This window comes from Salarias fasciatus (assembly GCF_902148845.1).
Source record: "Salarias fasciatus chromosome 7 unlocalized genomic scaffold, fSalaFa1.1 super_scaffold_4, whole genome shotgun sequence".
Classification (NCBI taxonomy): Eukaryota; Metazoa; Chordata; class Actinopteri; order Blenniiformes; family Blenniidae; genus Salarias; species Salarias fasciatus.
Window position 1 is genome coordinate 26,291,587 of NW_021941229.1, and position 24,638 is coordinate 26,316,224.

At 49.8% G+C, this 24,638-nt stretch overlaps 1 protein-coding gene across 3 annotated transcripts; it reads right to left on the reverse strand.

The window, feature by feature from the left end:
* Positions 1–1,832: 1,832 nt before the first annotated feature.
* On the reverse strand, positions 1,833–23,690 carry clip1b (CAP-GLY domain containing linker protein 1b). 3 transcript variants are annotated; one of them, XM_030085103.1, is made up of 23 exons: positions 23,574–23,690; positions 22,410–22,611; positions 21,807–22,319; positions 20,777–20,910; positions 20,516–20,640; positions 20,247–20,448; positions 19,375–19,572; positions 19,192–19,295; positions 19,059–19,119; positions 18,464–18,568; positions 17,741–17,902; positions 17,436–17,531; positions 16,410–16,467; positions 16,240–16,337; positions 15,280–15,354; positions 10,330–10,436; positions 4,260–4,305; positions 4,088–4,134; positions 3,054–3,132; positions 2,828–2,978; positions 2,703–2,755; positions 2,287–2,399; positions 1,833–2,191 (listed from the first exon to the last, which is right to left on the reverse strand). In XM_030085103.1, exons 2-23 carry the CDS (start codon positions 22,525–22,527, stop codon positions 1,957–1,959), a joined length of 2,880 nt encoding a protein of 959 aa, XP_029940963.1. In that variant the 5' UTR covers positions 22,528–22,611; positions 23,574–23,690; the 3' UTR covers positions 1,833–1,956. The 3 variants fall into 3 exon arrangements, with proteins under 3 accessions (XP_029940963.1, XP_029940961.1, XP_029940964.1); XM_030085101.1 differs by having other exon boundaries at positions 23,538–23,688; XM_030085104.1 differs by lacking the exon at positions 18,464–18,568 and having other exon boundaries at positions 23,538–23,688.
* Between the last annotated feature and the right edge of the window lie 948 nt (positions 23,691–24,638).

The window sequence follows — 24,638 nt, forward strand, 5'->3', positions numbered from 1 at the left end:
GAGTCACTGTAGGTTCTACTACTGGGCTTAAATGATGTTTGCGCTTTAAGGAGAACCAACGGCGGCAGCAAAACGTTTTAGAAAATTTAGCTGACGACATCAAAAGAGCTTTAAAACCATTGTGTATCCTTTTTTTCAAAGAAGTTACTTCATTTCTTGACGGAGCAAATTGTCATCTGTGGAGCTGCGACTATCCAAGCTCTGATTTTTAAAGGTTATTCCATTAGGTGATCACAGTTCAGCCTGAAAGCGAACGAACATGTTTCCCAAAACGTGGCGCTGGAGCTTTAAAGCGGGCAGTATGAAGACGTCCGACTTCAGGAAATAACTTCTAAATACCTTCAGATTCCTAAAGCTCTGCGTCTCAAATGCTTTTAAAGTGGAGAGTGCAAACTAAGCTAACGGCTAACAGCTAACAGCAGAGGCTTCTCCTACAGAATGCGGTGGTTCCAGTGCGGACTGTAAAATCAGTGCTAGCTTATTCCCTGTTAGAGTTACGAGTGGAGAGGAAAACGTGGTAATAAATAATTTTAAAAAGACACAACTGGAGCCTTATGGCGGCGACTCAGTGAGGTTCGAGCTGATCCACCCGACTCCACCCTGGAAACTGTCCTCAGACCAGGTTCTGTTACTCCACCCGTCAACTCCGGGGGGCAGCAGTGAGTCACTGCTCTGTTTTGGTCCATCGTACCATCTGCTGGTACGAAGCGGTATTACAGGCTGATGGGGGGAAACTCTCTACTCCTAATAAGATGAGTTTCGGCTTCTTTTTATCCACTAAATACCATTATAAAGAGATTCTCATCAAAATGACATTTTCCAGGGTCGAGACTGAAAATTGATCCTTTTTCAACATTATTTCCTGCAGATTAACACAAAAGACTGATTCCTCAGAATATCAGGGCCGCGAAAACCGGGGGAGATTCACGTTAAAATAATAAAATGAAGACATTTGACAAAAACGATGCTGGAATTAAACTGAGATGAAACACAGCAGTAATTAACTTTTGGCCTAAACAAATGAAGCCAGTTATAACATCAAAACTTCTATCTGAATAAGTTGTAAAAATTATGATGATGAGCTTCAAATTACAAATCATTCAGGAACTTTATGTTAAAAATAGCACAAATTTTAAGCAAAATGTTTTGCGCTTTGGCTTAGCGGACTGTGAGTCTGATCATGATCTTTAGCTCAAATTAGCAGTAAAGTTGATTCAAAGTAGAAAGATCCTGGATTTTCCAGATAAACGTCAGAAACATGAAGCGTCTCCGTCCTTTCAGCAGCGGCTCTGACACTCCGGCTGCAGTCGACACGCCGCTAGCAGAGCCGCACGGCGTCGTGGAGGAATGCAGGGTGGAGAGAGCAGTGGGGGGTGGAGCCTTAAGGGGGCGGAGCAGTGTCGGGCGGAGCAGTGCTTCAGTTCCCCTTCAGCGCCGTCGCCAAAATGCTCGTTCGTTTGCGAGGAAACATAAAGTGTAAACGCCAGGTTAAATCAGGAAAGGGACATGAATATATTATTGCACCAAAGCAGCTTATTTGGACAAGCAAATAAAGTCAGAAGAGTTTCTGTGTGTGTGTGTGTGTGTGTGTGTGTGTGTGTGTGTGTGTGTGTGTGTGTGTGTGTGTGGGGGGGGGTGGGGTGGGGGGGGGGGTTAGTGATATGCATAAATACAGTATAAAAATAGGTTATGGAAAAATCTGCACGTGGACTGGGGGGTTCTGGGAGTGGGGGGGTCTCTGAGGTTGGCTGGGTCTCTGGGGTGATGTGGGTCTCTAGGGGTCTCTGGGGGTGGTGGGGGTCTCTGGGGTTGGCTGGGTCTCAGGGGTGATTGGGGTATCTAGGGGTCTCTGGGGGTGGTGGGGGTCTCTGGGGTGATGGGGGTCTCTCGGGGTCTCTGGGGGTGGTGGGGGTCTCCGGGGGTGGGGGTCGGGGTCTCTGGGGTCTGAGCGGGTCCTCAGAAGGTCTGGTCGTCGTTGCAGGACTCGGTTTCGTGTCCGAAGGCCTCGCAGATGTCGCAGTAGGGCCGGTGGTCGGCCGGGTTCCCGCGGTAGGCGCTGTGGGGGACGGAGTCGGGGCTCTGGGCCTGGGTGGGGCAGTCCTCGGTGTCGTGCAGGTCGAAGCAGTCGCAGATGTCGCAGAAGAGTCGAGGCGGAGCCTTCTTCTCTCGCTTCAGAGCGCCGTCGTCGAACCTGCGGGCGGAGAAGGAGACGTGGATCAGGTCCAGGTCCCAGCAGGGGCACATCCTGGTTCAGGGTTCCGGCTGCGGCGCGCGGCGCTCTTTCACCCGTCGGTGCCGTCGTTCCCGTTGAACTCGGCCAACGCCAGCTTCTTCAGTTTGACCTTCAGCTCCTCGTTCTTCCGCTGCAGGTCCACGATCACACTGTTCAGGAAGTTGATCTGATGGAGGAAAACAACGCGAATGCATCAGTCCGACGCCATGGCGACGCCAGGCCGACGCCACGGCGACACCAGGCCGACGCCATGGCAACGCCAGGCCGATTCCAGGGAAATCGTATCGTTCCAGAAGTTCTGCGTTCACATGGAGACCGCAGAGAAACTGAAACCGATGTGGTGAGTATGATGGAACATCAGGACTAGGAGAATCTGGACTGAGACCAGGACCAGCAGAATGTAGACTGGAACCAGGACCGGCAGTGTAAGCCTGGGGTCCCGGTCTGTTCCGGTCTGTTCCGGTCTCACCTGTCCCTCGGCGAACTCCTTCTCCTCCCTCAGCTGCTCCAGCGCCGACTCTCCTGCACAGACGGGACCGGGATCAGAACGGGGTCTTTCCTCCTGGACTCCAGGACTCAGAAAGGCCTCCTCACCTGACGGCGGCGCCTCCCTGTCCGGAGCTCCCATGAGCCTTTGCTCCAGGCTGTGGACGCGGCCCTGCAGCTGAGCCTTGTCCCTCTCCAGCGTCTCCACGGCCGACTGCAGCGTCTTGGCCACGGCGTTCTCTCCTCGCAGCACGGCGATCTGCGGCGACACAGACGGCGGGTGAGCCGGGGAAAGGGGGCGGAGCCTCCCGGGGGGCGGGGACGGAGCGAGTACCTCGTTCCTCAGAGTCTCCAGCTCCCGGTCTTTGTCCGAGATCAGGGGTCTGTCTGCGTCCTGATGGGAGACGTTCTCTCTGCAGAGGAGACGGAGATGTTCCGGGGTGTAATACCACTCCGTACCACCAGGGGGCGCAGAGCTCAGGGCACCTCTCCTCACACACTCACTGCTGCCACCCGGGGTTTAATGTAGCCCAACGCCGAACCTTTACATGAACTGAAATCTTTAGCATCAACATTTTATCACATGTTGGTTTTTCAGTCCACTGCTCCTGATTGGCTTCATTCTGACCAATCAGAGGGTTTGTGGGCGGGGCTAAGTGGCTGTAGAGCTGCAGGTTATTGTCCTAAATGTCTTTTAACATGGCTTGTATTTAAAAAATGAAATTTGTTTCAGGATAAAACTTGTTTTAATGTCAACTTTTAGAACAAAACAAATAAGATGTTTCAAAGTGAGACTTTACAAACTTCTCAGGTGTTCCGCAAATCATGAACTCATTCAGCGTTGTTGACATTAACCAGCTATAATTTCAACCTTTAAACTGTAATAACTACAGCTAATGCCAGGTGACATGAAAAAAACCTGGAAATTAAAGATTTTCTGCAGTTTTTTTTCCAGTTGTCAGTTAAATCTGGGCACAGTGGACGGTTTGGAGTCACTTTCATTCTGTCTAAAGATGTCCCGTACCACACTGAGAAACACACCAATTGGCAAGAAAAGAAGAGAAATACATTAAAACAAAAGGAATAAGAACGTTTCAATAAAGTAAAGGGAATAAAATCATTAAAAAATAAAGTTTAATGTAAATCGTGACTGAATCATAACGTTTTAACGACGTGACCGAGCAGCTCGTTCCAGTCTAAAACAGTCTTTCTTCCATTACTGGCAGATGTGCTTTTAAACCACAAACCGTCTCAAATTCAGATGAAACGACTCGAGGGTTTCACCATCGGCTGGAAGCCAAGCGGCTTCGTTTGGCTGAATTCATTCTGCTCTGAGTGGACACGAGTGAAAGGAGTTCAGATCCTCACCTGGTCTTCATGTCTGACTGGAGGCTGCTGCTGCGATCCTCACTGATCTGAGACACACACACACACACACACACACACACACACACACGGATTACTAAGGTGGTGGAGGATTTCACTCCTGCGTGCGACGTAGTTTTTAATCTGTATTTCGTTTTGTGTTCTGCTCCTGTACCTGGTCCAGGTGCTGGGGCTTCTGGGAGGCCAGCTTCAGCTCCTCTCTGCCCATCAGAACACACAAGAAAAGGCAGAAAAAGAATCAGGTCGCCGCCAGCGCCGCCGCCGCCGCGCGCCAACAGCTGGTCCAACCAGATGTTCGCATCTGTTAACATCAACTGATGCGCAAACACACACACACACACACACGCTCAGTCTCGTATTTCTATCCTTGTGGGGACCGTCCATTGACTCCCATTCATGTCTAGCCCCTAACCCTGACCCTTACCCTAACCCTAACCCACACCACAACAAAGCCTAACCCTAAAGAAATGTTTTTGCACTTTTACTTTTTTCAGTAACAACAACATGGTCAAGAAAACACTGTTTCTCCTACTTAGGACCGGAAAAAGGTCCCCACAAGGCACGTCGTTTCACGTTTTGCTATCCTTGTGGGGACATTTGGCCCCGACAAGGATAGAAATACGAGAACACACACACACACACACACACACACACACACACACACACACACACACACACACAGGAGATCTGACAGCTTCACCCTGCCGACAGCCCCTGTCCTGGATTCGAGGAAACGCCCAGTCAGAGCTGAACTGTTCGAAGGTGGTGTGTGAAGATCCCAGCGGTGTGTGTGTGTGTGTGTGTGTGTGTGTGTGTGTGTGTGTGTGAGGAGGCGGCACTGAGTGGCAACACTGTGGTGTTTTTAACTTTCAATCAGCACAACGGGGCAGAGCTAACGGGTTAGCATGCTAACGTCAGAGCTCCAGTTCTGGACTGGGCTGTAATGTAATGAGATACGGAGCCAAAGTGACGCTACAGAGGCGAGACATGCTCCAGGAGGAAGACGCTCTATGATCTGGACGCTAATTAGCATTAGCCCCTTTCCAAGTATTGCAGATCAAATCAAATCAAACTTTATTTCTAGACTTCAATTCATATTAAAAAAAAACCCCACAAAGTGCTTAACAGTATTAAAAATAAAAATCAGGATATAATAAAATTAAAGCAAAGCCAAACCTTCATCAAAGGTACACAAGCATGCACACACACATACACACACACTCCCACTTATGTCGGTTGCATTACGGAGACGTGGCGTGGACACAGCTGCTTCATAAGATACTGAATAATGTAACGGTGACGACTTAATGACTCAGATTTTTACTTCCTGGCTTCTGATTGGAGGAAACGTCAGTCACTGGTTTTCTGGTGATGCAGGAACAAACTTTACGACCTGGAGGGACTCCGCTAACGTCGCCTCGGAAGTTATTTTACAAGTGATTCCAACCTCCATCTGCAAAACACACAAGCTGTGGGGACGTTACAAAGCCACTGTGTTTCTGAACACACACACACACACACACACACACACACACACACACACACACACACTGATGTGAGGCGGAGCCAGGCGGTCCCAGGAGGAGAGGAGCGGTTACATAACATCAGCATGAGGAAGGATGGAGGACCACATTGTGTGGGGTGGGGAGGGGGAGGAAGAGGAGGGGGGGGGGGGGGGGGAGGAGGAGGAGGGGGAGGAGGGGGGGGGGGGGCATTTCAACACGACCAGCTTTGTTATTTAAATTATTCACACAGCTTCTGCACGAGGACGACACTGTTCCACTGTTACTGATGGTGTTTGTTGACATCTCACATCGTCCTGCTCTTCCTCTCACCCCCCCTCCCTCCTCTTCCTCCCTCCCTCCCCCCTCCTCCTCCTCCTCTTCCTCCAGGAGGAAGCCTCCTGATAAGCAGCATCCATCTGGAGCGGTGACGCTACAGCTCAGCTCTCTAATGACTCAGCTGGAGGCGTGGTGGAGAGCCGTGACGTAAACACTCCAAACCACAACACATGCCATCACACACACACACACACACACACACACACACACACACACACACACACACGGTCTATAAATAGCTCCGCATCAGGCCGGAGCTGCACTATAAACATGTTTTCACGCTCTGTGAACGGAGCCGTCAGCTCCAGCTGAACTACACGTCTTTACAGGACAGAGGACAGACTGGACACTGCTGGACGCTACACGAGGACAGACAGGAGGACAGACTAGACACTATACGACGGACACGAGGACAGACTGGACGGAATGGACGCTACACGACGGACAGACTGAGTGCCCTCTGCTCAGCTGTGGGCTCAGACCTCAGTCCAGTCCGATCTCTGTTTACATGCAGCATTAAAACCTTTCTCAGTATTTCATTGGGCCTTATTGGCCCAGTCTACATGGTGTTGTTTCAATCCGATTGTAAACAATGGTATTAAACGCGTGTGTGTACATGCACGGCATGCAAAGTGATCCACGATGAATCCTCGTTTATAAGGACCCCGGTGAAGCGGATTCTACAGCGTCCTGTGAAATGAGCACAGAGTCTCATGAGGACCGTCCAGGTCGTCCTCTCTGCAGCAGCCGTCCTCAGCGCCCAGCAGAGAGTTTTATCTGCTGATCTCTGCTCAAATAACGTCCCAACATCTCCATGATACGCTGCTGAAGGAGCGGCTGCTCCCCCGGCTGGAGCACCGCCGCCCAGCGCCACGTCTCGGTGTGAGCTCTGCTCCGCATGCCGATGTTTCAAATTAACTGGTGCCCGTGTTAACTTGTGACCAATAGACTGAAACTTGCAGTGGTTCTGGCAAATGTTGGTTATCGACAGTTACAGTGAGTGTGTACGTTTAAAGTCTTTTGTGAGTCTTACTTTAACATCTGCTGTTATCAGTATGTGTTCACACAGACCTCCGCCGTTACTAGTTAACACGGGAACCAGCTAATCCATAACACCAGCCGGCGATCGCTCGTATTCTGCTATGGAGCTCTTTGAACGCGCTATTGTGCGATTTGCTTCCATCTCTCCTCTCCAGTGTTTCTTCTCTCTGGGTTTTTATTTAAAAAAGTGTTTTTCTTCTGCTTGTTTTTGACTGTCCTGCTTCCTGTTTCCTGTCACGTCACACGTCACAACGTACGAGGGAACGCATGCGCAGAACAAATAATCCCCCGTTTAATCCGCTCCGCTGTCAGGAAGCGTTTATATGAGACACGGAGCGGATTGTCGATCGGTGTAGACCACCTCGTACAATCGGCTTCGAAATACGATCCGCTCCGAGTGAAGCGGATCCACTCGGGCGTTCACATGACGCATTTACAATCCGCTCCGCCTACAAGCCGATGGTGGTCCATGTAAACATGCCGATGAAGTGATAAACTGGGTTTTTAGTCTTCAGTCTGGACTGAAGGTCCACTTTCAGTGTCAGGATGTGTTTTCACTACATTCTCAAGTGTCACGTTCATCATAACCAAAAGTGCCATTTCTGCATTCATTTCCTTTTTTTTTGCTTTTCCTGCCGTTGTCCCAAGCAATTTTTAGAAAATGTAGTTTTTTATAGCTGCTGTACATTTCCTAATGGTTGGAAAAGTTGCACCAATAAGAGCAGTTTTAACCTTTTTGGGGTGTTTTTAATGATTTCTCCACTGGCACTGCCATCATGGGACTGCTGCCCCGTCTGAATGGAACGACATTCATGTGATCAGAACTCTTCATTCAGTGTTCCTGTAAAGTTGAAAACTCTGATCTGAAAGAATTCAGTCGGACCACATTAAATATAACAATCCTGTTCAGGATGCGCAGTTTGATTAATCGTCATTTATAGAGCAGGTAAAAATAGAACCGCCTCCACTGGGCTCCTGCTCTATAAATAAGTTCTCTGGAAAAGTTTCTCAAAACTTTAAATCTATCATCGGTTTTCCTGCAGAAACTGTGATAAAGTGTGTTTGACAGAAATGAAGGCAGACAGGGTGGAAGGCGTTGTGTAACCGGAGCAGATTACAGAATAATTCAGGGGCTTTTTGGCAGACCGGAGTTAATAATGTATGGAAATGAATAAAGAGCAGCGGGGAGGCGAGTTCATGAGGAGATGAGAAATTCACAGGGAGGCGCTGAAGAGCTGATATCACATTAGATTTGATCAGAGAAACGAAACTAAGTGAGAAGTTCGAGTGTTCGCAGCTTTTCTAGAGGTACATGGAGCAGAAGAAGAGTCAGTTTTAACCAGGAACAGAGACCAACGAGAGTCAAGATGATTCACCGCTTGGCCTCAATCAAGAACAAAGACTAACGAGAGTCTACCTAATTAAAATAAACCGAAACTTTCCATCCACAATTTTTTAAAGTAAACCTTCTTTCACTTTTCGAAAACAAGCTTCAAAAGGTCACAAGGTTTAAAAGATCTTAATGTGCTGTAATTCAACATGAAGCACTTTCATTTTTAATCAGACATGTTCTGTTAGTTTGGGTAGTCAGGTTTAGCTGGGGGGGCGTTTGATTAATCCACCTCCAGTTCTTGTCAAATAGATGACCCTCAAGTCCTAACTGATCGGTCAACGTTTCCGTTCACTGAATGATCCCAAAGCGTTGCTGCACTTCCTCGTGATCGTGTTTACACGTCAAATTTCAACCACATCCCTGTTTTCTTTCTGTACGGATTCCTCCGTTTTTCCAGAGTAAATGAAAACTCAAACAGCAGCGTTGCCGTGTAAACAGACAGTCACGGTACATGTTACACTGTGACGGCCGCTTTAACGAAGGAAAAACAGATCTGCAGAGTCTCGGGAGGTTAAAAATAGGCTGATTTTAACCCAAACGCTCGTTATTTCACCCTCACCTCATGGCGGCAGCCTGCCAGCAGATTCAGTGTACAAACCATGTCAACGTGCAAACAGTGAACTGTTACTGTGTTTAATAAGAACACGGGGGATTGTCAACACATCCATAATCACATCATGGCACACTCAGGCCAATTATGGGCTTTACACAACAATTTAAAGCCTCCTCACAAGCGGGAGCGTCTCTCTGGAGGCTCCTAACTGCACAGCTGGAAAGACGAGAGTCGAGCCACGTCTGCACGCAAGATTCTCTGAGAGCAGCGATTCAAGACAGAATACGTCGTATTTTAGTGTAACTCAAAGAAATATTCTGTAAATAGACTAAACAGCAGTATGGACGTCATCTGGAAGACAGTCTGGTGAGGTGCTGCTGATAAATATACTAAAATCAGCTCCTATTCTTAGTGCCTGCCTATGGCAAGGCGCAAAGATTACTCTCCGCGCCGTGCCTCGTCCCCCTGACCACATTTATGACTCAATCTTCACAAATTACACCTCTAAACGGAGGTGTTTTCCTTGTGATTCTCACAATGCTTTCATTCTCTCTCTATCTCAAACGGTTTTCCCTCCAGATGCATTTGTTTGAGGAGAGTGCAGAACGTTCTCCAATGCATTTTGGAGAGAGATTTTCTCGCCTGAATCCAAAAGTTCACACGTTTTAAAACTCGCCGTGGCTGAATGGATGATCCTACAGACAGGACATTTTCAGGATGAATCCATGAAAGGCTTCTGACGCTCACTGTGAAAAAACATTTCAATTCCGCTTCTCAGTTCTCGAGAAACGACATTTCTTCAACCATGCAAACTGGATGAAAAACTGCTGATGTACTGTCATGGCTGCTGAGTGCAGCTGGTCTCCATGGCAACAGGCACACAGCTGCAGACTCTGTCATAAACCAGGGCGAACATTTACAGAATGTTCCAGATCAGCAGTACGGGTTCTAGTTCAGGTTCCACATGAGGCCCAGTTTCATCTGGAGTGGGTCAGAGCGTTAAAACAGAGCAATCTTAACCTTTAACTTCAAGCTTTAAAGAGTTCTCCCTGTGTCGTGGTGCTATAGATGTTACCGTACGAACATTTCAGGTCACCTTCGCCTCGATGTTTGGACAGTTTCATGAGTAAATACGAGTGAAATGATTTAATTCTACTTCTCACAAAAATCCATCCAAACTCAGAGTGTTTTATTCTGGCGAGCAGGAGGCCAAAACCAGTGACTGGACCACATTTTATTCTGGAATCTGCCTTCACTGTTTCAGTGTAGAGGAATTTATAGACGGTCCCTGAACGCCACACTGCCTGCTCCACGATGGTGGAGCTCATGTTGTAGATAAAGGTGTAGTCAGTGTTCTAGCTGTATGGGGTTACTGTGGAGGTAGAACCTGACTCACATTTCCTTGCAGAGTTCTCCGATTCTCTGGTTCTCCGAGCTGCTGCGTTCTTTGGACAGACTCAGCTCCTCCTGGAACTTGGAGTTCTGCTGTTTCAGAGCCTCCAGCTGCAGAGAACAGAGAGAACAGAGAGAACAGGAGGAACGTTACAGCACTTTGTCTCATTCGGCAGCGGCGGCGTCACAGAGGAACCGCGGTGAGGAACCCTGAGTTCACAAGACGCTACTTCAAAAAGAAAATAAAAAGCCTGTTAACAGCAAGTTTGAAGGGAAAAAGCTGCAAAAAAAAGGTAAAAAGATTCCAAAAATTAAATGAAAATAAAGTCAAGGGGCTCAGAAAAAACCCTTGAAAACAAGTCACGAAAAAAGACAAATTCTCAAAAACAACAAATGCGATAAAATCCAAAGATGGAAAGTTCTGATGGAGAATCAGGATCAATGATCCCGATTAATCGAAATCACTCCGCTGAAAACCCCTCAGTGAAGAGGAACACACACACACACACACACACACACACACACACACACACACACACACACACACACACACACAGGAGCTCTAACCGTAGAAGGTAAATACAGTGGATGGAGCTTTCGTGACGTCCCCCACAGCGTTCCCAAATCCCGTTCTGCAGACTTCAGCGAGTCCAGCAGGACGTCTCCATATCGAACATTTGAAACCGGATGTAAATGTGATTGGTCCAGCCCGTCACATGACCGCATCACGGGGACAGAGGAGGCGCTGTGATAGGGCGATTTATGCAAAACTTTAACTCGTAATATAAAATCAGCAGGTGATTTATGTGAAAATCAGAGAAGACGACTCGGTCGTAGAAACTAGAGACAGAGACCAGAACATGTTCTGACACCGGGCGCTTTATGTGGTTATTTTCACTCTGAAAATCAGCATTTTTTAATGGGTTCCAATGAGACCGGGTTCTTTTTGAAACCAGCATCATCGCCCCCTGCTGGAATTTCCCTGGAATTACAGCTGTTTTGCGCTTCCACATTATCTTCATGTTCCATGAGCGGAGGTTGGCGCTCGGCTCTAACGCAGCGGGATCACAGTGTGAGGCGCGTCGCCGCCACCGGGGGGCGCCAGAGCACTGCACGGCGCGGCGTGACAAACATTTTAAAATGGAAAAGTTGTTTCACTGTCGTCCAAAATATACAGCAGGATAAGAGCAAATTGTGGCCGTGGAAACTCGCCGTGGCACCTCCGGCAACTCGCCACCTCACTGTGGCACTTGTTGCAACTCGCCGTGGCAGTTTGTGGCCGTTACCACAGATCACCCCCAGCCGCTGTTTCAGACAGTTGCCTGGCGGCGGGTTTTCGGATCCGCCACGGCAACGACCACGGATTACATCCACCGAACATGGATTTTAACGACCTGCAGCGGCAGCTGCCCCGACTGGAGGGACGTTACACCGTCACTACAACCCTCAACAGGAACACGTTTAGATGGTGAATGGAACACACTGAGAGAGCACTTTTCACCCTGCAGGGGTCCCAAAGCGCTGCCCTGTGGGGGCGGCTGCCATGCAAGACGCTCAATCCACCCACTGGGGGCAATTCAGGGTTCAGTGTCTTGCCCAAGGACACTTCGACGTGCAGACAGGAGGAGACGGGAATCGAACTAACAGCCTCCCGATTGAGAGACGACCGCTCTTAACACATTTAACCAGCGACAGCGAGCAGACAAGAATGGAGCAGAGTGCTGGAGTGCTCTGTGTGTGTGTGTGTGTGTGTGTGTGTGTGTGTGTGTGTGTCCAGCGTCGTACCTGGTAGTGAGGAGAGTAGATGCTGGAGTAACCCTGATGCAGAGCAGCCAGGTCCATGTCTGCTTCTCTGCCTACACACACCGACGGCAGCCGGACGTCAATAGAGCATCAGCTGAGCCGCCGCCGTGCACGCTGCTGCTGCCGCCGTGCACGCTGCTGCTGCTGCTGCTGCCGCCGTGCACGCCGCGACAGAGGAGCCGGAGCTGCTCCCTCCCTCCTCGCTGACTGACTGACTGCCAGCAGCCCAGCACTGACGTTATGTAAGCCGAGGAAGAAGCTCCGCCCCCTGCTCCTCCCCCTCCCCCTCCCCTCATTCATGCACGGTAACAAGGCTGCATGTCAGTAAACACACCGTCACGTTCAGCTACACCTGGACCAGACCGTCAGCTCGCAGTGACCACACACACACGCACACGCACACACCCCGAAGGATGACACTGATGCTCAGCCAGAGAAACAGCTTGAACAGACTTGAGTCGGTGGGATTGTATTTTTACAGCCGAGCTGATGAGACAGCTGGTTGGGCTGAAGGCGAACCGCCTCATCAAACAACCGCCTCATCAACAGCTCTCATACATTGTCAAAAATTCTGAATTCTGTTCATTCCTCTGAAAATAAATATTCATATTATTTTCTAAATTTAGGTTTCATTTCAAAAAATGTCTTTATTCCTCAAAATCTTCTCATTTTTGTAAAAAATTCAATTTGTCTTTTTTGAAGGTTTTTTTCCTTTTTCAAATAATTTCATTGAAATTTATTTCTCCCAATCCTCCCATCAAATATACATTTTTAAATTAGCATTTAATTGCAGATATTAGGATATTTTCCTTCAAATTTTTAATTTAAATGTTTAAAATTATTTTGAGAGGACAATTTAAAATTCAATTAATTATCAAAACAACATTTACATTAAACTCAGTTTTACATTAATCCTTAAAGGTTTACTGCTCTGGAAATTGTGGCTTTCCTGAAAATAAATGAAACATTTTTATTTTATTGTGACAAAGTTGTCTATAAATACAACAACATTTATATTTATTTAAAAAATACGAATAAAATTTGGTACAGACGTTCATATTTGTTAAATATTCAGAATAAATATCAATTGCTCCAAACATTTTTAGTTCAAACATTCACTTTAAACATTTTAGTCAAAATATTTTCCCTTTTATATTTCTAACATTGCAGCATTGCTCTTGACATTGTGACGGTCAAATCAATAATTCCAGACTGATGATTATTGTACAGATTCTGATTTTCAGAATTTAACATGAAGCTACAAAAAGCTTGAACAATTCACACAATATTTTCTATAATTTCACTTCATTCTCAGAACATTTTTAGTTTATTTTTCTCTAAATTTTCCAAAATCTTGACTCGATTCTCAAATCTATTTCCTGATTCGGAAGATTCTGTGTATTTTCCTAAAGTGATGAGATTATTTATTCTCAAAGATTTTCTCCTGAATTGTGAAAATTCGGACTGTTGCTTCGTTCGAACAGGCTGAATCACTTCTTCCCGTAAGGAAAAGTATGAGGACGGAGAACCACAGCTCCACCTTGTGGCCGAAGCAGGAAGCAGCCACTTCCCTGAGAGCAGCTTTTCCTTCTGTCATTCATCCACATGCTCGAGCCTCCAGATTATGGAGCATCTTCCTCCTCTAACATCAGATTATAGAGCATCTTCCTCCTCTGACATCAGATTATAGAGCATCTTCCTCCTCTAGCACCAGATTATAGAGCATCGTCCTCCTCTAGCATCAGATTATAGAGCATCTTCCTCCTCTAGCATCAGATTATAGAGCATCTTTCTCCTCTGACATCAGATTATAGAGCATCTTCCTCCTCTGACATCAGATTATAGAGCATCTTCCTCCTCTAGCATCAGATTATAGAGCATCTTCCTCCTCTGACGTCAGATTATAGAGCATCTTCCTCCTCTAGCATCAGATTATAGAGCATCTTCCTCCTCTGACGTCAGATTATAGAGCATCTTTCTCCTCTGACATCAGATTATAGAGCATCTTCCTCCTCTGACATCAGATTATAGAGCATCTTCCTCCTCTGACATCAGATTATAGAGCATCTTCCTCCTCTAGCACCAGATTATAGAGCATCTTCCTCCTCTAGCATCAGATTATAGAGCATCTTCCTCCTCTAGCATCAGATTATAGAGCATCTTCCTCCTCTGACATCAGATTATAGAGCATCTTCCTCCTCTAGCATCAGATTATAGAGCATCTTCCTCCTCTAGCATCAGATTATAGAGCATCTTCCTCCTCTAGCACCAGATTATAGAGCATCTTCCTCCTCTAGCATCAGATTATAGAGCATCTTCCTCCTCTAGCATCAGATTATAGAGCATCTTCCTCCTCTGACATCAGATTATAGAGCATCTTCCTCCTCTAGCATCAGATTATAGAGCATCTTCCTCCTCTAGCATCAGATTATAGAGCATCTTCCTCCTCTAGCACCAGATTATAGAGCATCTTCCTCCTCTAGCACCAGATTATAGAGCATCTTCCTCCTCTAGCATCAGATTATAGAGCATCTTCCTCCTCTGACATCAGATTATAGAGCATCTTCCTCCTCTAGCATCAGATTATAGAGCATCTTCCTCCTCTCCCCTCCAGGTTCCGGAGCGTTCACTGCTGGACCCTGCTGGACCCTGTCCTCTCGGCGGGTCTCTGCTGGACCCTGTCCTCTCGGCGGGTCTCTGCTGGACCCTGTCCTCTCGGCGGGTCTCTGCTGGACCCTGTCCTCTCGGCAGGTCTCTGCTGGACCCTGTCCTCTCGGCAGGTCTCTGCTGGACCCTGTCCTCTCGGCGGGTCTCTGCTGGACCCTGTCCTCTCGGCAGGTCTCTGCTGGACCCTGTCCTCTCGGCGGGTCTCTGCTGGACCCTGTCCTCTCTGCGGGTCTGGGTGGGACGCAGTGTGAGCTGCAGTCTTTCCATGCGTGTGATGCGATGCGACGCGCGGGACTCGCCGTGTCACGTGTCGTCATGGGAACCCTGACGCGCCGCGGAGCCGCCGCGGGCGGCAGATGCTCGGCCGAGGCGCGGCGCACGTGCACGTGCGCACACTTTCCAGCTGCTCTCGTGTGAGCGGCGGCCCGAGCCGGATTCCACCGGCCCGACGGCAGGAAGGGGATTCTGTCCAACGCGCTCTCACCTGCGTCTCCAGGACCGTCCTCTCATCGGTCAGCTGCTGCAGGGACAGCGCCGTCCGCTCACACTTCTCCGCCGCCTGAAAGCAGAACGACGCCAGTGAGCTTCATGCTGTGTCTCGTGCCGACGGTTGCATAATGAGACGTTTCCACTCAAGAAAACTAAACATACGGTCTAAAAATAGCTCAGCGTCGGGCTGGAGTTTGGAGGAAGCCGTTTCCTCGTCAAGCCTCGCTGCGTCGGGACATTAACTTCATTTTATTGATTAAAGATAACTTAAACAGCGCTGATTAAAAGTGATTTTTTTTTTTTTAAACTCTTGAGCGTCATGACTCCCAGTCCAGATCCTCCTGGTCCCGGTCCACATTCTCCTGGTCCCGGTACATTTTCTGCAGGATCGAATGTTCAAACTGCACAGAAGTAACGACCCGAGCCAGAAACAGCGCTCCGCTAACAGACCCCGAGGAACCAGAGGTCATCAATAATCCAGGATGGAAATAAGAGAAAAAAAAGGACGAGTGGTGTTCGAGCTGAGTGGGTCCAGATGTTTCTGTGATGTTTCACCTCTCTTAACATGTGTGTTCTCCGGTCTGGACCGAGGAGCAGCGGAACAAGGAGAACTCTGGATTTAACTGCAGGTTTTGATGTGACGACGTGTAGAACAGCTGAAATGGATCAATGAGTGAGGAACGGTTCACGACGCATCAGTTTCTATCCGCACTGAGTGTGTTACTCATGTTTTAACCTGTTAGTGGTGTGTCAGTCATGTTTTAACCTGTTAGTGTGTTAGTCATGTTTTAACCACAGCCTGAGGAGTCGCCAGGTTTTCAAAGCGGCAGCAGCTGGAGAAATCCTCCCGTCGGGAATCAGATCAGCAGCCTGAACACCTGCCTCACAGCTGGACTGGCTGTTTCCACGGCGATGAGCTTCTTCTACAGTCCCTGCGGGGAGAATCCCGCCTCACCTGAGCGAGCTGGGCTCTCAGATCCTTCTCTTTGCTCCGGCTCTCCTCCGTCAGGGCCTCCAGGTCTTTCCTCCATCGCTCCACGCTCTGCTCCAGATCTGCGGGGACGAGAGGCGGCCGTCAGCCGGAACCAGGAAGCCGAGGCGGCTCGCCGGGCGGCCGCCGTTTACCTCTGGCGCTCCTCTCCGTCGTCCTCCGGTCCTCCTCCGCCGTCTCCAGCGTCTCCCTCTGGAACGAGACACGCCGGCGTCACCTCAGAGGCTCACTGCTGCTGAAACAACGTTCCTGAACCTGGACCTGGACCTGGACCTGAACCTGGACCTGGACCTGGACCTGGACCTGGACCTGGACCTGGACCTGGACCTGGACCTGGACCTGGACCTGCTGACTGGACCAGACTAGACACTGACTTAACTTTAAATCACTTTAAATGCTCTTAGGTCAGACCACAGTGATGAATATGTTATTAAAACTCGGTATATTAACACCTACAGAGCATCTTCCTCCTCTAACATCCAGATTAGAGAGCAGGGGTGTTCAACCTGCGGCTCTGGAGCCACACGTGGCTCTTCAGTCCCTCAGCAGAGGCTCCACGAAGCTTTCACAATATAAAGCATAAATGGACACGGAACTTATTTTTATTGTAGTTCCACACTACGGTACTGTTCAGAATTATTCTTCAGTCTCGGTTCAAAAGGGATTTAAAAAAAGGTCCAAGAAAAATTAGAAAAAACAGCCAAAAGTAATGGAACGGCTCAAAAAACGTGAAATGTCTAGAATTTCTAAAAGAAGAACATAAATACGGTTGGAAAAAAAAACATGCAAAACAGCTTAAAAGGAGGTAAAATGGTTAAAACTACTAAAATTTCAAAATTGTCAACAAAAATACTTTATAAGAGGAACAAAACTTAAAATCAGGAACAAAAAATAAGCTAAATTTAATAAAATGTTTACTGTTTTGAACTCTAACTTCATAAATATGTCATAAGTTCTAGTTTTTATATCTGAAACTTCCTGAGCTGCAGTCGAATCATTTTAAAGGTTAAATGTTGTTTTTGGCTCCAGAAGTATCTTTTGGTCATAGAGGTAGCAGAGCCCTGCTGTAGAGCATCTTCCTCCCCTGACTGCTGTGGCTGCCGCTCGTGTCCAGATTCGCTCTTCTTCTTCTTCTTCTTGTGTTTCCAGTGGTTTCCTACCAGGCTGCTCAGCTGCTGCTCCACACAGCTTCGCTCCTGCAGCGCCGACTGAAGCTCCTTCTGTTTGCTCTCCAGGTCGACGCTCAGCTCGCTGATCTGTCTCACACACACACACACACACACACACACACACACACAGATCGTATACATGCACATCTGAGCACGGCCATAAATGATGGATGACCACAGTAAAGCTCACATAACCAGGATGTACGTCTGTGTGGCTGTAAACTCACATCACACACACACTCCTGTTCCCAGTGCTTTAAATACACACACACACACACACACACACACACGCGCACCTTCTTCTCCTGGGCCTGCGCCTGGGCCTTCAGGCTGCTGATCTGCTGCTGCGACAGCGACACGGCGTCCTCCTTCTGCTGCGACGCCCGCAGGCGCAGCAGCAGGTCGGACACCTCCCGCTCCAGCTCCATGATGCGGGAGCGCTCCGACACCGTGGCCACCTGCAGGGGGTGTGGGGGGGGGGGGGGGGGTGGGGGGGGGGGGGGTGGGGGGGGGGGGGGGGGGGGCGCAGGAGGCTCAGCAGGGCCGGGATCCAGGACAGAGCTGAACTGTCCTGCAGCTTCACACGCTTTAAAAACACTCAGATAATCATCTTTCAGTGTTTCTCATCACTGACGATGGGAGGGAAACAGCTGAGCTGCAGAGCTGCTGTCTCTCCACCGTGACGACTTAGCCTGATGTTAGCCGCTAAACCTTCGTCAGGATTAATCTGCAGCTGTGGAGCCGAGACCAGAGCTGCTGCTCGTCGACAGACAGAGATTAATGACAAGAAGCAGATTCATCAGTCTGTCGAGCAGTCCGACTGATGAAGGCAGTGAGAGAGAAAACGTAGAGCATCTTCCTCCTAACATGTGATCATAGAGCATCTTCCTCCTAACATGTGATCATAGAGCATCTTCCTCCTCTACCTTCCAGATGTGCTCACAGCTGTGGACTGCAGCTGTGTGTGACTCTCAGCGCTCTGTGACGGTGGAAGATGAACTCTGGAGCATGAACTTTACCCTGGTGTCCTCTAAATCCCTCTGGAGCTTTTCAGCTTTGGTCTTTTCAAAGAGGAGACTCTGCTCCAGCTCCTTAATGTGGGCATGTTCCAGTCTGGTCTGCGTCTGTTAGTGGAGAGAGAGAGAGAGAGAGGGAGAGAAAGAAAGAGAGAGAGAGAGAGAGGAAGAAGAGAAGAAACAACATTGCAACACTGACATGCTTCAGCCCGAGAGGATGAGGAGGAAGAGGAGGATGAGGATGAGGAGGAAGAGGAGGAGGAAGAGGAGCAGTCGGCTCAGAGTTATTTCTCCATCGTGTCTTTCATCTCTCTTCATCTGGAAGCTGAACGAGATCAAAGCTCCGCCGTGAGGAAGATGAAGACGTGAAACAAGAAGCTGACGGGTGGATGAAGAGACGACAACAAAGACGATCAACAGAATGAAGTCTGATGACTCAGCGAAGCTGAACCAGCTAGAAACCAGCGAGCAGACAGTAAAGACATGCAGCAGACGAGACTCCACCCTAACCCCACCCTGATTACGCCCTGATGCTCCTCCATCTTTCCCAGAATTCCTCCTGTGAAGCGGCGGGTGATGGATTCAGGTGAAGGCTTACCTCCAGGTCTCCTCTGGTGATGCAGGCCTCCTCCACCCGGAACTGCAGGTCCTCCACCCTCCTGTGAGACACAGCAGCTACGTCAGTCACACTGAGCAGCAGAGGGAGGAGGTGACGTAGCGGGAACACTCGCCTCTTCTCCTCCTCCAGCTGGTTGAGCAGCTCCACCTTGTCTCGGTCGGCCGCCTCCACCAGCGAGCGCAGCTGGTCCAGCTTGGCCTCCATCTCCTCTGCGTACTGGAAGACAGACAGCGGCGCCTCCGTCAGGCCGGGCAGCGGGCGCAGCGGGGCAGAACCCGGAGGACGAGGAGCAGACCTGGTCCCGGCCTTTGCGGAGCTGAGCCAGCTCCTGCTGCACCTCCCCCGCCTGGCTGGTGGCCTTGGCGACCTCGCAGCGCTCCAGGTCGCGCTCGGCCAGCAGCTGCTCGATGTGCTGCTGCTTCTCCTTCAGCGCCTCCTGCAGCGCCGTGGTGCCCGAGATCTTCCGGGCGTAGCGGGCGGAGGTCTCCGTCAGCTGGACACAACCACAGACGGCGCCGGCGCCGCGGTTTGTTCAGGTCTGGCTCGGCGGGGTTAGCCGTTAGCAAAATGTTCCCTTAGCAGATGTGTTTCGTTAGAAGTTAGCTGTTAGCAGTTACAAATTATCAGTTAGCGGCCATATTTCTTTAGCAGTTAGAGGTCATGTGTTGTTAGCTGTTAGTATTTAGCAGTCGTGTTTTGTTAGCAGTTGTATTTCGTTAGCAGTTAGCTGTTCAAAATTAGCATTCATTAGCAATGTTTTGTTACCTGTTAGCGGTCTTGTTTCTTTAACTGTTAGCATTTAGCTGCTAGCAGTCGCATTTTGTTAGCTGTTAGCAGTCGTTTTTCATTAGCTGTTAGCATTTAGCTATTAGCAGTCATGTTTTGTTAGCAGTTAGCGGTCGTGTTTCATTAGCTGTTAGCATTTAGCTGTTAGCAGTACTGTTTTGTTAGCTGTACTGTTTTGTTAGCTGTTAGCAGTTAGCGGTTGTGTTTCATTAGCTGTTAGCATTTAGCTGTTAGCAGTACTGTTTTGTGAACTGTTAGCATTTTGTGTGTTTTGTCAGTAGTTAGCTGTAAGCGGTCATGTTTTGTTAGCTGTTTGGAGTTAGCATTCGTGTTCCATTAGCAGTTAGCATTTAGCGGTTGGCGGCCCCCTCCAGGCCTCACCAGTCCGGCCCTGCTGGGCCTGCCGCTGATGGAGGAGGCGGTGGAGCTGAGGGAGCTGATGGAGGAGGCGCTGGGGCTCCTCTTGAGCGTGGACCTCCTCCGGGAGCTCTTGGCCTTGGTGGGCGTGGTGCAGGGGAACCCGATCCGGGTCACCTTGTGGACCGGAGCGAAGAGGCCGTAGCGGGGCATGCACTGGAAGTACCTGAGGAGGAGACAGAGCTCAGTCCGCTGAAACGCCGCGGGGCCTCGGGTCCAGTCTGGACCGTCACCTGGTCCCCGCCACGGCGCCGTCGTTCTTCCCCAGAGGCTCGTCCAGCTCCACGCCGCACCACTCCCCCTTGGCGAAGTCTGTCTCTCCCAGGAAGCGCACCACTCCCGCCTTGCTCCCTCCCACCTGCACACACGGGTTTTAAATTGGACGCCCGGCGCCGTCACGGCGAGACGGCGCCGGGCGTCATGGCGTCACGGCAAGATGGCGCCGGGCGTCATGGCGTCACGGCGAGACGGCGCCGGGCGTCACGGCGTCTCACCAGCACGCGGTCTCCCAGCCGCAGCTCCCGCCGGTTCTTCTTGGCGGAGTCCGGGTCTGACAGGTTGGAGATGGACTCGCTGGACGTCACCATCCGGTTCAGGACGCCGCTCGCCCGGACGCTGGACGCCGGAGCTGAAAAAAAAAAAAAACCACGACGGCGCAAAATAAAGATACAATGGAGGAAAAACACGTCACTTCAGGCTGGAAACACGTGGAACTTAAAAAGAGAAGTCAGATATTCTACTTCACGTCCAACTCTTCAGTCACTTTCATCACACTGTTCACAACAGTCCACGATGCATTCACTGCTCAGCTAAAACGTAGGAAAATCAAACATCAATCTGCTTTACCATAGAAACTAATGATAATACTGATTATCTTCATCTTAGTTCCTTTTATGAAAGGAGGAGGCATTTGTGGGATGAGCAGCAGTGATTTTTTTTTACATTTTTCTATCACTTATTTTTCTTTCCCATTTCTGTTTTTTTTTTTACCTTTATTTTTTGGTTTTAACTTTTTTCCTTTAATTCATTATCACAACTTTTCTCTTTAGTCTTTTACCTTTTTTCTTTATTTTCTTTTCCATTTTTCTGTTTTACTTTGTTTTAATTTTTTTCAATTCTTTGTTCTTTTTTTCCTGTATTTTCTCTCTTTCATTTGCCAGTGTTTTCTTTATTTTCTATTTTTCCCCTTTTTTGGATTCTTTTGTCTGTTTTTCTTAATCTTTTTTTACCCTTTTCAATCTTTTTATCTGTATTTTCTCTTTCTTTCCCCAATTTATTCTTCATTACCTGTTTTTCATTTTTCACCTTTTCTTGTCTGTTTTTCATTTTCTCTTTTCCTAATTTATTTCTTTATTTTCTGTTTCCCTCATTTTTTAATTTTTTGATCTTTCCTGTACTTTCTCTGTTGATTTTTTTTTTTATTTTTCCTTCCGTACGTCTGTTTCCATCTATTTCTCTTCTTCTATGGTCTGAATCTCAGCTTCAGTGAAAACTTGCTGTGTTTATGAACTTCCTGTTTGTTACCTGTAGCGGTGTTTGCGGCCGGCGTGGCGTTGGCGGGCGGTGTGGCGTTGGTGGGCGGCGTGGCGTTGGCGGGCGGCGCGGCATTGGCGGCCGGCGTGGCGTTGGCGGCCGGCGTGGCGTTGGTGGGCGGCGTGGCGTTGGCGGGCGGCGCGGCGTTGGCGGGCGGCGCGGCATCGCCGGCGGCAGGTGGTCCGGCTGCTCCCGGTACCCCGGGCGCTCCCGGCGGCCCGGCCTGCGCCCCGTTGGCCTCCCTGTCCGGCAGCGGCGCCCGGGACAGTTTGGACGGCCGGGTGAAGATGCCACGCCCGTCGCAGCACTGGAAGTAGCGCACGCCGGCCACGGAGCCGTCGTTCTTCCCGATGGGCTCGTCCAGCTCGATGCCCGCCCACTGCCCCGGGGCGAACTGCGTGCCGCCCACGAAGCGCACGGCGCCCGGCTTGTTGCCGTTGACCCAGACCCGCTCCCCCACCTGGAAGTCCGCCTGACCGTCCTGAGTCGGGGAGGCGGCGCCGCCTGGCGGAGGCAGAAAGAGACAGTCCAACTACAAGAACAGCCCTCAAATGTTCTTCTGAAAGAGAGGTCAGAGGTCAGCAGGGGTCTCACCAGACGGCGGCGACGTCCTGGACGCCGTCCCCGACGGACGCGCGATCTTCGTGGGCGGTTTCAGCCCGCTGGTCTTCCCCGGGCCGGCCGGCGCGCCCACGGCCGCCGGTTTATCCATGACTGGACCGAGGCCGGGGGGAGGGGGGGTTCAGGGGGGAGGAGGACTAAAGCCTCCCCGACGTCTCCATCAGTCCCGAAGCGTCTGCAGAGACAAACGTATCAGCTCCGTCTCAGTTCACTGCTGATGAGAAATGATTCCATAAAGACTGAACGTTGACAGAAAGACATGAAGAAGAATCAACCACAGCAGAGAAACACCAGCGACGCAGGAGAGCCACAAGTAATGAGAAAAGGTCTGGAAAATGATCAGTAACTGACTCAAGATGAGCAGCAACTGATGAAAAATTAACCTGAAGTGATTCAAAAAGAGCAAAATGTGATGCAAAAAGAACAAAATAATGCAGAATCACAGTAAAAAAATAAAGTAAAATCACACTGAAGTGATGCAAAACCGCAAAGACCGCAGAACAAACACAAACACGTTAGACCCGGCGGAGGCGATAAAAGGTCTCAGGGTCCGGATTAAAAACACACTCAGGGGACAATAAAGTGTGTTTTCTGTGGATCCATCGGAAACACCGCAGGCTGGGAGGAGAAACACCTGTGTGCTGCGCCTCGGCGCTCCGCCCCGCCCGCCCGGTGCAGCCAGACCAAAACAACAAGCACACCTCACGCCCCGCCAGAGGCGGCCACTCAAACCGGGGCGCTGGTTCGATTCCTGCCTCCAACCTGCTCCTCGTGAGCCTGAAACACGGGTGTAAACTCCTCCAGGGACCCGGGAGGGGAGAGAGGAGCCCGGCCCGCGGTGTCTGCCACGGGCTGGGCTCTCCCGCCTCTCCCGGGGGGGATGCTGGATAGCCTCACCGCGGAGACACGCTCTCCTCAGCCGCCGCTGAGTGATGAGGACAGTGTTTCAGGTGAAGTCTGCCCCCCGGGGGGTAAATGTCGGGGCATCTCCCCCTGCTATGCTAGCAGTAGCTCCACGTTAGCCTCTGACTGCAGCGTGTCCCCCGACACAGCGCCGCTCCTGCCCCGCTGAGGGGGCGGACAGCCGCGGCGGCAGCTTACGTGTGTGGTGCGGGCGGGCGGACGGGGTGTCGGTACCGGCCGGGCGGACGCGGCGGCGGCGGCGGAGGTGGGGGCGCAGGTGGAGGTGCTCCGTTACATCCGTCCCGTCCCGTTACACGCTCCTCCGGAGGCTCCGTCTCTCCGCCCTGCTCCGGGACCCGCCGCGTGACGTCAGCGGCTGGGAAGCGGCGCCGCGTTCAGGGACGCAAACACAGGCTCGGACATCTGGGCTCCGCCTACGCGACACGACATCGACTGCAAAACACCAAACAAAATGCCAAGAACCCGACCCCCTCGCGCCCCACATGTCCGTGGAAACAATAATTTGTTGTAAAATGGATAGTGTTGTTCTTGAACACGGTCTTGGTCTTGACTTGGTCTCAGCATCTTAAAATCTGTCCTTGTCTTGGACGTGGGATGTTCTGGTCCTGATCTTCACTCGGTGTTGGCTCATTTTAAAGTGTTGGTCTTGACTTGAACATGGTCCCTGAAAGTCTTGGTCTTGACTTGGCCTTAGGATGTTCTGGTCTTGGTCTTCACTCTGTTTAAGCCCCTTAAATTATTGGTCCTTACTTGGTCTTGTCCCCTTAAAGTCTTGGTCTTGGGATATTTTAGTCATGGTATTGAATTGGTCTTGGCCCCCTGAAGGGTTGGTCTTGGGATTTTCTGGTCTGGGTCTTGACTCAGTCTCGGGATGTTCTGGTCTGGGACCTGACTCGATCTTAGCCCCTTAAAGACTTGTCACAGTCTCGGGGTGCTCTTGTCCTGGTCCTGACTCGGGTCTCAGTTTAGGTGATCCCGACTACGACACTAAAATAATTCAAATATTGCGACCGCTGTCCAGTCCGACGGCTTGACCTGCTTTTCCTTTGTGGAGCTCTTCATGTGGTTTTCATGGTTTTCATGTGTTCGATATGAGAGTTCTGGGTCCTGACTGTAATAAATGAGCAGAGTGACAATAGATTATATATCACTGTACAGGGATAATATTATTATTCCTCCGAAATCAGGAATAAAGTAAACAACAGTAAAAGAAATCGATTCCCGCCAAATGGTCAGTAAGTCTGATGGAGACTGAATAAATCAAACTGAGGAGCGTCG